At 47.5% G+C, this 13,074-nt stretch overlaps 1 protein-coding gene across 1 annotated transcript in view; it reads left to right on the top strand.

The window, feature by feature from the left end:
- CABIN1 (calcineurin binding protein 1) overlaps positions 1-13,074 on the top strand; it is a gene marked incomplete at its 5' end in the record, with an annotated part of 138,899 nt that overhangs the window by 53,460 nt on the left and 72,365 nt on the right. Inside the window, 3 exon segments of the mRNA XM_021718084.1 lie at positions 5,631-5,891; positions 9,347-9,498; positions 11,131-11,309. Coding sequence (XP_021573759.1) covers positions 5,631-5,891; positions 9,347-9,498; positions 11,131-11,309 — 592 coding nt within the window.

The raw sequence follows: 13,074 nt of genomic DNA, 5'->3' as shown, positions 1-13,074 counted from the left end.
TGGAGTGGCTCACACCTGTAATCCCAGCACTTTGGGAGGCCAAGGTGGGAGGATTGCTTGAGCCCAGGAGTTTGAGATCAGCCTGGGCAACATAGCATGACTTGGTCTCTACAAAAAAATTAAAAAGTTAGCCAGGTGTGATGGTACGTACCTGTAATCCAAACTACTCGGGAGGCTGAGGAGGAAGGGAGGTCAAGACTGTGGTGAGCTGTAATCATGCAACTGTACTCCAGCCTGAGTGACAGAGTGAAACTTCAACTCTAATAATAATGATAATAATATCATTATTATTCCAGCAAGACGAAAGGCTACGAAGCCAGAACTTTCTAACTGTGTGGCCTGGAGACAGCAACCTGACATTCATGTTGTGGTTCATTCTCCAAGGCAGTATTGTGAGGATTCAGTGGTCCTTCAACTATCTCCTGAGCCCTTCTCATGGGTACCCCACGTGCGAGGTGGATAAGGTGCCTGTCCACTCTGAGGATGGTGAGGCAGTGTGAGGATGTCTAGTAGAGTATCTGAAACACAGCAGTCCTTCAGTGACTGTCCTCCTGTCCTGACTGCCACACCTGCCAAGGACAAGGATATTGGCGGTGTGCCCTGTATGTAGGGGGTAGGGGCTCAGCCTGTTGCTGAGGATCTGCATAATGCCACATGCCAGCCCAGATGAGGCTCTTCACAGCCACTGTTTCTTTCTTGACAAGTTGGCTGTCACAGTACCTGTGGCAGAGCTGGGTGGGCAGTGGGGCTTGCTTGGTCACACAACTGTAAAGCAGTTCACATAGGACTCCATCTCAGCAGCTTTTTTTTTTTTTTTTTTTTAATAAGTAGCCCTTTTATTTGTCGTCACTGAGGCAATCTGTTGGCAAAGTGTGCATGTGAACGGTCTGACAGATCTGGGACTCTGACAGGCTGCCATGAACAACTCGGGTATCTCAGCAGCTTTTTAAAAAATTAACCAATTTTTGAGTTGTGGAGTACAAGTAAGAATTTACTACATAAACAGGCTGCGTGCAGGTAAAGTTTGGACTTCAGCTGGCCCTCACTCCCCCAATAGGACCAGGTATCCATTGTGTTGTCATGTGCTCCCCTCCATCCGCTACCAGTGCTCAGCAACTGCTGCTCTCACATTTGTACTGTGACTAGTATTCAGGACCTGCTTTTGAGTAAGAACATGCTGTATTCATTATTTGTTTCTAAGATAGTTCACTTAGTATGATGGTCTCCAGTTGCATCCAAGTTGCTGCAAAGGTCATTACTTTGTTTTCCCTTATGGCTGTGTAATATTCCATTGTGTATATGTAGCACATTTTCTTTTTCAGTTCACTTTCGATGGGCAACAGAGTTGGTTCCATGTTTTTGCTATTGTAAATAGAGCAACAATAAGCGTGTATACAGGTGTCTTATTGGTAGAGTGATTTATGTTCCTTAGGTATATTCCCAGGAGAGGGATTGCTGGATCATATGGAAGATCAATTTTCAGTTATTTTAGAAATTGCCACACTGCTTTCCATAGAGGTTGAACTAGCTGACATTCCCACCAACGGTGGAGAAGCATTCCCTTTTCTCCACAGCTGCACCAGCTCCTGTTGTTTTTTGACTTATTAATGATAGCTATCTTTACTGGAGTTAGGTGGTATTTCATCATAGTTTTGATTTACATTTCACTGATGATTAGTGAGGCTGAACATTTTTTTCATGGTATCTGTTGACTGTTTGTCATGCTTTGAGAAGTGTCTGTTCATGTCCTTTGCCCACTTTAATGAGCCTGTTTGTATTTTTCCTTTGAGTTCGTTTGAGTTCCTTGTAGATTCTGGATATTAGGCCTTTGTCAGATGGATAGCTTGCAGATACTTTTTCCCCTTCTGTGGATTGTCTCTTTAAATCTCTTGATGGTCTCTTTTGCTGTGCAAAAGCTTTTCAGTTTGATGAGGCCCCACCTGTCTATCTTAACTTTTGCAGTATTTGTTTTTGAGACTTGGTCATGAATTCACTGCCTACTCCGATGTCCAGAAGGGTGTTTTCTGTGTTCTCTTCTAGGCTTCTTATAATCTGAGGTTTCACATTTAGGTTCTTGATCCATTTGGAGTTGATTTTTGTATATGGTGATAGGTAAGGGTCCAGTTTCATTCTTTTGCATGTGGCTAGCTGGTTTTCCCAACAGCGTTTGCTAAATATGATCTCCTTTCCCCAGTGATTGTTACTAATGACTTTATCGAAGATGAGTTGGTTGAAGGACTATATTTTTACTTCTGGAATCTCTGCCCTGTTCTATGTGCCTGTTTGTGTGCCAATACCATGCTGTCCTGGTTATGGAAATGGAGTTTAAAGTCTAGAAGTTTTAGACTTGGACTTTCTTTCTTTCTGTCTTCTTTTTTTAGTAAATCTGGCCAGGAGTTTGTCAATCTTTTTTTTGAGTTGGAGTCTCCATCACCGAGTCTGGAGTGCAGTGGCATGCTCACGGTCACTGCAGCCTTGACCTGTGGAGCTCAGGTGATCCTTCCATCTGGTGATCCTTCCATCTTAGCCTTCCAAGTAGCTGGGACTACAGGCATGCGCCACCATGGCCAGCTGATTTTTTTATTTATTGCAGAGATGAGGTCTCACCAAGTTGCCCAGGCTGATCCCGAACCCAGGGGCTCAGGCAATCCTCTCACTTCGACCTCCAAAAGTGCAGGGATTATCAACGTGAGCCACCACACCTGGCCTGGATTTGTTGATCTTATTTATCCTTTTAAAGAATCAGCTTTTTGTCTTGTTGATCCTATAATATTTTTGTCTTCTATATCCTACAATTGTGACTTTATCTTAGTAATCTGGATTTTTCTACTGAAATTAGGATTTAGATTATTTTGCCTTTCCAGCTCCTTTAGGTGTCACATTAGGCTCTTTATTTATGATCTTTCTATTTTCTTGATGTGTGTGTGCAATATTGTGAATTTCTTCTCATCATTGATTTCATGGCATTCCAGAGATTTTGATGAGATGTGTCTTTGTTTTCATTAAGGGATCTTTTTATTTCGGTCTTGATTTCTGTGTTGACCCAGAAGTCATTCAGCAGCATGTTGTTTAGGTCCATGTCTTTGTGTGTTTTGGGGGAATCTTGTTGGTGGCAATATTTATTTTTATTCCACTGTGATCTAAGAGGATACATGTTATTATTTCAACCTTTTGAAATGTGTTTACACTTGATTTATGTCTGAGAATGTGATAGTCTTGGCGTATGTTCCATGTACTGTTGAGTAGGATGTATACTTTATAGTTGTTGGGTGGAGTGTTCTGTAGATATCTATTAAATCCATTTGGTCAAGTGTCAAGTTACATTTCCAGATCTCCTTGTTGATTTTTTTGCCTCTGATCTATCTAGAGCTGTTAGTGGGGTATTGAAGTCTCTAACTATGAGCCTGTGAGTGTCTGTGTCCTCTGTTAGTTTACTTAGCAGTTGTTTAACCTGGTGCTCCTATGTTGGGCGCATATATGTTTAAGATGGATAGTTATTGCTGTGGATTGAGCCTTTTATCATTATGTAGTGTTCTTCCATGTCCTTTTTTACTTTTGATGGTTTGACATGTGCTTTGTCTGAATAGCTACCCCTGCTCTTTGCTGCTTTTCATTTGCCTGGAAGGTCATTTTCCAGCCTTTTACTTTGAGCCTGTGGGTGTCCTTTGCAGTGAGATGGGTATCCTGCAGGCATCAGAATATTGGATCATGTTTTTTTAATCCAGTTTACCACTCTAGGCCTCTTCAGTGACTCATTCAGTCCATTCATGTTCAAATTAGTTATTAAAATGTGAGAGTTTATCCCTGTCATAGGGCTCTCAGGGGGTTGCTTTGCTTCCCTTTTACGTGTGTGTGTGTGTGTGTGTGTGTGTGTGTGTGTGTGTGTTCATTTTTGTGAATGATCTGTATGCTCTGTTAACTCTGTGCTTGCCTGTACTTTTGTGATGGTTATAACTGACTTGTTTCTGTGTTGAACACCTTTTTAAGCATTTTCTGAAAGACTGGTCTGGAGGTGGCATATTCTCTTAGGGATTGGATGTCTAGGAATGATTTTAATTCTCTGTCACTGATGAAGCTTAGCTTAGCAGGGTAGGAAATTCTTGGCTGGAATTGCTTATGTAGCAGCTTTTACTTCCGCTGATTTGATACAGAATCTCATTTTGGAGGAGATATGTAGTCACTTGGTTAGTGCCTGTTTGGCCCTGTGTTGATTCTTTCCACTGTATTCACTCAGTGATGATCTCCCAATTCCTAGGTGGAAATTTTCTTTCCCAGGAAGTGCCTGACAGATCATCTGGGTAGCAGTTGGCTCCTTTGTGTCAGCCCCAGGGCCTTGCTACAGTATATTCATGTAAATGATCACCCATGGGATGACATCTATAAAGCAGGCTCACCCATGCAGAATAGGAGCATAAGGTTCCTTCCATGGGCCGTAGCAGCTGCCCTTGTCAGAGACTAGGGCCCACAGCCTCTCCCCTGTCTCTGGCCCCTGAGATCAGGTCAAAAGAGATTGTAGGCCAGGTGTGGTGGCTCATGCCTATAATCCTAGCACTTTGGGAGGCCGAGGTGAGAGGATTGCCTGAGCCACCGGGTTTGAGACCAACCTGAGCAACTTGGTGAGACCTCATCTCTACAGTAAATCACAAAATTAGCTGAGTGTGATGGCATGCATCTGTAGTTCTAGCTACTTAGAAGACAGAGGTAGAAGGATCACCTGAGCCCATTAGGTCGATCACAGCTGCAGTGGCTGTGAGTGTGCTACTGCACTCTAGCCTGGTTGACAGAGTGAGACACCAACTCAAAAAAAAAACAAAAAAAGAAGAGGCTACAGACTCTCTGCCCTCAAGCCAGGGCCACAGAGTGGAGGGACCAGAGACATGGGCTGCTTGGAACAACTCTGTGTCCCCACACAAGCAGTTTTCCTTCTAGCTCCTAGCCTAAAACTCTGAACTGAAGGAGCATATCTGCACCTGGCTGCCAACAGGAACTGGAGGGCAGCATTCTCCCAAGTGGAACACTTCTTCAAACATGACCCTCTGTCCTAGCTGTTTCCTTCCATAATGGTATGAGAGGGTGGCTAGAAGCACTTGCAAATGCAGACTCCAAGTCCATGGATCTTGGCTGGGGCTCAGGAGTCTGCCCTTTCACAAGCACTCTATATCTCTTTTTAAAGGGTATGGAGGAGAGGTTGGGAAGTCCTGTTGTATCCAGGAGTGCACACCCTTCAGTGCTGTGGGGCTGGGTGCGTACTCTCTCCGTTGCCGTGGGCTGGGTGCTAGTAAATGTCCTCTTCAGTGCTGTGGAGCTGTGTGTTGAGTACTAGGTGAATCTAACTATGTTAGATGCAGCCAGGGAAAGGTAGATTAAAAAGGACCCAGGAGTTGACAAAAGGTGACCTGAGTCCAGCACTGTGCTTTACTTGGTGTGTCTTTTTGAGGAATTCCTAGGCCTCTGTACTACCTCATTGTTACCAGCTATGAAATGTGACAGCAGTTCTGTGTCTCAGGGTAGTTGAGAGCAATACAAATTTGCAGACATATCAGCAGAGCTTTGTACAGGAAAAATCATGAGCCCTGGGCAGGTTTCAGCCCTGCACCTAGGGCCAGCCTGGTTTTGTGGTCTTATTACAGATGGAAGGCCGGCGCGACAGCATGCTGGAGACAGCCAAGCACTGTTTCACATCAGCAGCCCGCTGTGAGGGTGATGGCGACGAGGAGGAGTGGCTTATCCACTACATGCTGGGCAAGGTTGCTGAGAAGCAGCAGCAGCCGCCTGCTGTTTACCTGCTGCACTACAGACAAGCCAGCCACTACCTGCACGAGGAGGCTGCCCGCTACCCCAAGAAGATCCACTACCACAACCCACCCGAGCTGGCCATGGAGGCCCTGGAGGTGATGCCATGCTGGCCCAGGGCGGGGAAGCAGGGCAAGGGCAGGTTGGTTCTGTCTCCCCGGGGATGGGGCTGGCAGTCCTAGTGACTCCCCTGCAGCCCGCTGGAAACTTCTTAGCATTTAGCAACTTTGTGTGCAACTAAATTAAAACAACCCTTTCTATCCTTTTTAAGGGATGCTTATCAACCTTTCTGAAGAGTGAGCATTTTGTTCTTATCCCAGAAGAAAATCGTCTCTCCCCATGAATACACAGAGGTTCTAAGAACCTGGCCTTCATGTTGACAGTGCAATGCAGCGTCTTCCTATCCTGAAGCCTGGTGGGAGGCGGTGGGGGCAGCCGCCCTTGTCCCCTGGGTACAATTGAGGTATCTGAGGCCCAGCCTGTGCCTTGGCTACCTGGCTTGGCAGAGCTGAGTGAAGCTTCCCAAGGCCTTAAGCACATTAACTTTGCCTTTTCTGAGACTGTGTCCCCAGCCTGTACCAGTCCTACATGCCTAGCAAGTTTTTGGGAGTTTGGACAGAATCTGCTAGTAGCTTATCATTTTTCTGCCTTTATGAATTTTTTTTCTGATTATAAAAGTAGTATGTATTCATGATGTTTTTTATTTTTTTTAATTATTTTTGGATTCGGAGTCTCACTGTTGCCCAGGCTGGAATGCAGTGGCATGCTCATGACCACCACATCCTCTAATGGCTGGGCTCAGGCAATCTTTCCACTCCAGCCTTCCAAGTAGTCGGAACTACAGGTGTGCACCACCATGCCCAGCTAATTTTTTTTTAAATTGTAGAGACAAGGTCTCGCCAAGTTGCCTAGGCTGGTCTTGAACCCTGGGCTCAGGCAGTCCTCTTGCCTTGGCCTCCCAGAGTGCTGGGATCACAGGCATGAGCCACCATAATATTTTTTAAAGAAGAGATTCAAACAATTCCAAAGTATATAAAATATGATCGTCCCTAATGATCATCCCGTAATCCCTAAGAGTTTGTGTCTGTCCAGATTTTTTCCTATTACCATACAGATTTGTAGTAACATTTTCTTATGATTTTGCAGCTTGCCTTTTTGTTGGACAAAATGTAGTAGAAGGTGTGGTGAGCTTCTCTGCCTGTCTTAGTGCTCTTTCATTTGGTGGGGCATTTATTTATCTACACAGCCCCTTCTTGCTGGGTTTGGTCTCTCTACTTCCTGCCATGGCAGGGTACAGGCAGTGCACATTAGCACTTGTGTCAGTGAGTGCTTAACGAGTATTTCCAAAGACTACTGCCCAGAGGTGGAGTTGCTGTGTCCTTTAATATTTTTGTTAAGTCAGCAATGTCTGGTTGTGCTGAAGGATTGTACTGATTGATGAGTACGTCTGTTTTCCCTCATCGCTAGGACCTCTTTTTAATATTTGCTAATCTTCTGAGCAAACAAAAAAAGTCTCTTTTTTTTTTTTTTTGAGTTGGAGTCTCACTCCATCGCCCAGGTTGGAGTGCAGTGGCATGCTCATGGTCACCCCAGCATCAACCTGCTGGGCTCCAGCGATCCTTCTACCTCAGCCTTCCAAGTAGCCGGAACTACAGGCATGCACTACCACACCCGGCTAATTTTTTTATTTATTGTAGAGATGAGGTCTCGCCAAGTTGCCCAGGCTGGTCTCAAACCCATGGTCTCAGACAATCCACTCCCTCGGCCTCCCAAAGTGCTAGGATTGCAGGCTGAGCCCCCGAGCCCAGCCAAAAAGTCTCTTTTATAAAATTTGCCTTTTTAAAATGATTCATACTGAGTGGTTTATAGCTGCTGTTTTAGGGCCACAGCATTCACAGCCCCAGGTCTTAGGTTCATCCTCCATCACAGTGCTTTCATGCTATCCACTCTGGGTCATGTGCCTTAGAGGAAGTCCACTTTGGGGATGAGAAGACTGAGGCCTAGCCAAGTGGTATGACTTGTCCTAAGTCACTAGCAGAAGAGGAGGGGAGCTGGGCCAGATCTCACATGGCACCTCCAGGCAGCATTAAACCTGCGTGTGGTGGGAGGTGGCCCAGCCCTCAGGAAGGTGATATCAACTCTGTTTTTCCTCCATGGTGTTTGAGTTTTTGGCCTCTGCTACTGCGTGATGGAACCAATGAGCAGACAGGATGGTAGGCCCAGGGGCCCCAGGGGCTTCCAGATGAGGAACCGAGGTCTCAGATGTGTGGCCCACCCTTCCTTACTATACTGCACTGGCTCAAAGGAGAGCAAGTACACAAGATTAATTTCAAGGGCATCCCATTTCATGAGCCAACACAGCTATGTAACTTTGAATCTACTGGTATATGTATATATCTTATTTTACATATGACATTCCTCTGAATAATTTAACCCTCTCCTGCTGTTGAGCCTTCATTCATATACTTTACCTACTACTTAGATGAACTCTATCAGTTGAACTTGTTGCCCTCCCCTCAAGTTTGGCCACCTGGGCATGCATGGGTGCCTTGGGCGATCTCCTGCATCTAAAAATGGAGTTTTTGGACCAATTTCTGTGGGATCCATGGGTGAGCTAGAGGTGGAGGAGTTTGGGATGTGAGCCCCCTCTGTCCAATATTCACCCTTGGGAATGCTGCCAACAAGTATCTCACCTGAATGAGAACTACCTCTGGGGAGAGGCAGGCCGGTTAGTCAGGGCCCATGGCTCTAGCAGTTTTCAACCCTCATGGCACCCATTGTGCCCTCCATGGGAGCTTTCTTACAGATGGGAGCCTGCCTCACACCCACACTTGGGCAGGAAGGTCAACTCAAGTCACCTGTAGAGGTGTCTGCATGTGGTATAGCATGTACTTGGGGGCAGTAGAGGACAGGAGAAGGACAGAACTGAGTTTAAACTGGCCTGGGCTTTCCTGGCTGTGGGGCCTTTGGTAACTCTCCACCCATTTATAAACTGAGGTATGGGTAAGGACTCAAGGAAATGGAGGAGAGCACAGGACCTGGCCAGTGTAGTGTGCTATCTGCTTACCTGCCCTGCACCCACGTAGCAGAGGTTCTTGAGGTCTATAGGTGCCTGACTCTGCCCAGGGACTGGGTTACAAACAGAAATCCAACTTGATCCCCACTTCAGGCAGTGCACAGTCCAGTGGAGAGACAGATATGGAGGTTCCCTTTCTGTGGGTACTAGGAGAAGGGCACCAAAAGTGTGGTGGTGCCATGGCGGGAGGTAGCACCCAGTGAACAGAGCTGAGGTGGTTGTTGCTCTCATCTTACCATCATGTGCCAGGGTTTCTGGGTGAACATTTAAGCTGGAATGCTGATGGTATCCATTTTAATTTTCAGAGTTTGTTTTGAATTAGTTACAGGTTGGCTGGTTCAAAAGCTTACAAAAACAGGCAGTGTGTAGTGGCCTGTTGCCCCAATCAAGGGCCCATTTCCAGTGTGGCTGACTGGCCTGTGGAACGAATCTTAGCAAATGGAAAGGCTGCTCACACCGGAGGTGTCATTCTCCTAGGTGTACTTCCGGCTCCATGCCTCCATCCTGAAACTCCTGGGGAAACCTGATTCTGGGGTTGCTGCAGAGGTCCTGGTTAACTTCATGAAGGAGGCTGCAGAAGGACCCTTTGCCAGGGGCGAGGAGAAGAACACGCCCAAAGCTTCAGAAAAGTGAGTAGCACACTTATAATGACCCCTAGCTACTTACCCCACCTGCACCCTAGGCGGCTCATTCACAGCAATTTGGTGTTCAGAGGGCTGCTATGGATTCACCTGGAACTCATGGAGTCTCTGGAACCCATGTGGAATCTCCCGATTGCTGGACCAGGGTATTTCTGTTAAATCTGAGAAGGAGGTGGCGGTGTGTGTTATCTCCTCACCTTGTGTCCGTGCCTGATGTTGCCCCAGGGGCAAGTCCTGGGGAAAGGCTGATGCCTTCCCCCCTCTCCACTGGGACACAGCTGTGCTCTGTACAGAATACTGTAGAAAACTAGTTTTCACTTTGCAGACTCTTGCCCCTGAGTCCTTTTCAAGGACCTCTCCCAAAAGTGAGGCCCCTCTGAAAGCTGCCCTTTCTCCTAAGGAGCAGTGAGAGGCATGGGAATCATGGATGCCTCCTGTGATGTCAGAAAACTCAGGGAAGCTGGGGCCCTAATGTGATCCCCTCAGTTGACCCACACTGACCCCTACCCTCCTCTTGGCTGTGAGTCATTGCTGCAGCCCAGGCTTCTTTTCACTCTGGTGCCCAAATCCTGGTCCTTTGGCTCCACTTGCCCTGTCTCTGGGGCCCCTCCCTGGTTGAGCACTGTGCAGAACTCAGCTGAGTGCCAGAGACCTGCACCCAGGACCTGTCCTTCAGGGCTGTCTGCTCACAGCCACAGATAATCTATGTGATGTGTGCCACCTGCGAAGAGTGTTCAGCTCTGTAGAGGCTGTGCCCATCTGCTTATGGGAGAGACAGGCTCATGCATGACAGGTCGCTCAGGTGGGCACAGTGTGCTCAGAAGTTACAGATTTTTATTTGTTAGTCATAAAGGGCCCCAGGTTACAATTATGTTGTCTTTCGTTTATCCTAATTCTGTTTAAAAATTTTTTCTAAATTTTTACATGCAAATAATATGTGAATGTATTCTATTATAGAAAATTCAGGCAGTATATAAACAAATAAATTAAGATGTGACAGATTCCCTCCTTCCCAGAGTTAGCTCCCGTGCAGTTTAATTTTTCCTATTGTGTTCTAAGCATTTATATACACTTGTGTGCATACATACAGTACATACAGTTGTAGAGATCTTTTATTTTGTAGAAATAAACTACTGAAGGTGGTGTCCTAGGGTTTTTCCCCTGACGGTGGGTCTGAGCCTAGTTCATAGAGACAGTACCCTATTCACCCCATTTGTTTCTAGCAGCAGATAGTCTTGTCCATGTGTGAGTGTGCAATAAGACCTATGCTACTGTCTGCCCATTTGTCAGGGGTTATATCTGTCAGGCTCTCACACAGAAGGGTATGGTTGGCGTGGAAGGGAAGGATGCTGGGGTGCTTCTAGGAGAGGCTTATCAGCTCCCCTGTGGAGCCTCCTAGGACCTGAGATCCAGCGATGCAGGCAGAGCCCTGCTAGAAAAGTCAGGCAGTGTCTAGTTAGGGACCAGAGCCTCTGTAGATGCTTGTGGGCAGTTCTGGGCTTTGTGACACCAGCTGGATAAGAGCAGCGGGTCCTCTGAAAGGCACTGACCCACTCTGGCACACGTCCATTTTAGTGCAACATGGATGCTGAGCTGTGCCCCAACCCTCTGTCCCCACAGGGAGAAGGCCTGCCTGGTGGATGAGGACTCCCACTCTTCAGCTGGGACACTGCCGGGCCCCGGAACCTCCCTCCCTTCCTCCTCTGGCCCAGGTCTGACATCCCCACCTTACACAGCCACTCCGATTGACCACGATTACGTCAAATGTAAAAAACCCCACCAGCAGGCGACGCCGGACGGTACAGTCCCTGTTCTCCCTACTGCCAGCCCAGGGCGGCACACCAATCATGGGGAGGGTGCCCAGGCGACTTGGATTTGTCACTTTGTTTTGGTGAGGGGGGGTTCCGGGTCTGGGGTGACACGGGCAATGTTGCGGCTGCTCATTAACCTCATGGACTCACGGTGATTCTCGTGCTTCCAAGACATGCTCAGCGTCGCCACCTGCCAACTTACCCACCTGGGAGCCAGGGGAGGGGAAGGCTGGACTAAGGCAACTGGTCTCTTTGAGCCTGCGTTTTCCTACCTCCAGAATGGAGACATTGGTGTCTACTTTGAAGGGCAGATGGAAGACCATGGTCTCCTGGTTAGCTCCTGGCAAGGTCAGCTCAGTGATGCCTGCATTGTTCAACAGCACATCGTTGCTGCTCTGTCCTGATGGTTGTGGGAAAGTTGTGACTAGTGCTAAGTCTATCATCTCTGGGAATCCAGATAGGCTGTTGATGGGGGCCACCCAGAACCCTGTGTGTGGCCATCCCATGTGGGATGGGGCAGGTGGCGACTGTTCAACCACATTCCTCACTAACATTAGGAGGCTTGCATGCTGGCCTGTAGCTTGACTTCTCCGTGTTCTCATTTTTACAGTGAAAAGCTGGTGACAAAATCCCTGCTGGGATGAGCCAATTGGTGGACCCAGAGGGTCGTTCAAGTGAAGGCCTGGGGAGGTAGTAGCAATGCTGCAAGACACCTGGGTCCTCACTCCCATGCACTCATCCCATCTTGGCTTGGGGAAATGGGCCTTGCTCTGCCTTCCCCAGGTTGAGAGGATGTCTCTAGGTGGGTAGGATTGGCCCCAGGGCTGTGCCTCCTGCCAGATGGCCTTTAGAGATTGGGTCTTTGGAGGAAGAATGGGCCCTCTGGGGCACCATGGTAGCCTTGAAGTGAGTGAGGCTCAGCACAGGGCTGGGTGGAAGGGGGTTGGGGGTCCTATCACCTTTACTCTAGCACCCCACAGAGGCCCCACCTAGTGTTTGGGTTCCTGGAGAGCAATAGCATCCACCTGCAGCTTCCTGAGCTGAGTGGGCAGGACTTGAGAGCAGGTTTAGAGGTGCTCTGGAGAAGGATGACAAGGTGGCCAGTACTCAGCTTCTCTGAGAGGACAGGAGACTTGTAGTGTCCCCTCCTGGGTTTAGTTTGGATCTATAGTATGCGTGTTGAGAGAGAGAGACTGAGGATCTGTGTGTGCTGTGTATCTCCATCACTTCCCAGTAGATTTGTGTCATTACCCCTATTCCCAGCATTGGCGTCTCCATGCCAGCCCAAGTGTTAAGCAGAGACTAGAAGAGCTGACACGCGTGCTCTTCCAGTTTTGAGTTCTGCAGACATGCCATGAGTAAGAAGTTCCTTTTTCTCCTTCTTAGGCAACTCAAGTTAATCAGGGAAACCACTCAGTTCCCAGCCTTTCACTCTTGAGAATATTGAAAAAGCATATTAGCCTGGCACAGTGACTCATGCCTATAATCCCAGCTCTTTGGGAGGATGAGGTGAGAGGATTGCCTGAGCCCACAGGTTCAAGACCAGCCTGGGCAACTTGGCAAGACCTCATCTCTACAATAAATCAAAAAAGAAAAAGCACATTAGCAGCAAATCCCTGTCTGAGGATTTGTTTCTGCCAGGTACTTTCTGTGAGAAAGCACTGTGTCAAAATGTTCAGGAGAGGACTGCCCTTCACAATTGTCCATATGCTGTGTTGCTCTGCTTATGTACACCTGGGCTGGGGAGCACCAA

The sequence above is a fragment of the Carlito syrichta genome, unplaced genomic scaffold (assembly GCF_000164805.1).
Source record: "Carlito syrichta isolate Samal-C Ts95f unplaced genomic scaffold, Tarsius_syrichta-2.0.1 Scaffold311810, whole genome shotgun sequence".
NCBI classification, from domain to species: Eukaryota; Metazoa; Chordata; class Mammalia; order Primates; family Tarsiidae; genus Carlito; species Carlito syrichta.
The sequence above is the reverse complement of the archived record's forward strand: the minus strand, read 5'-3'. Positions and strand labels throughout refer to the sequence as shown.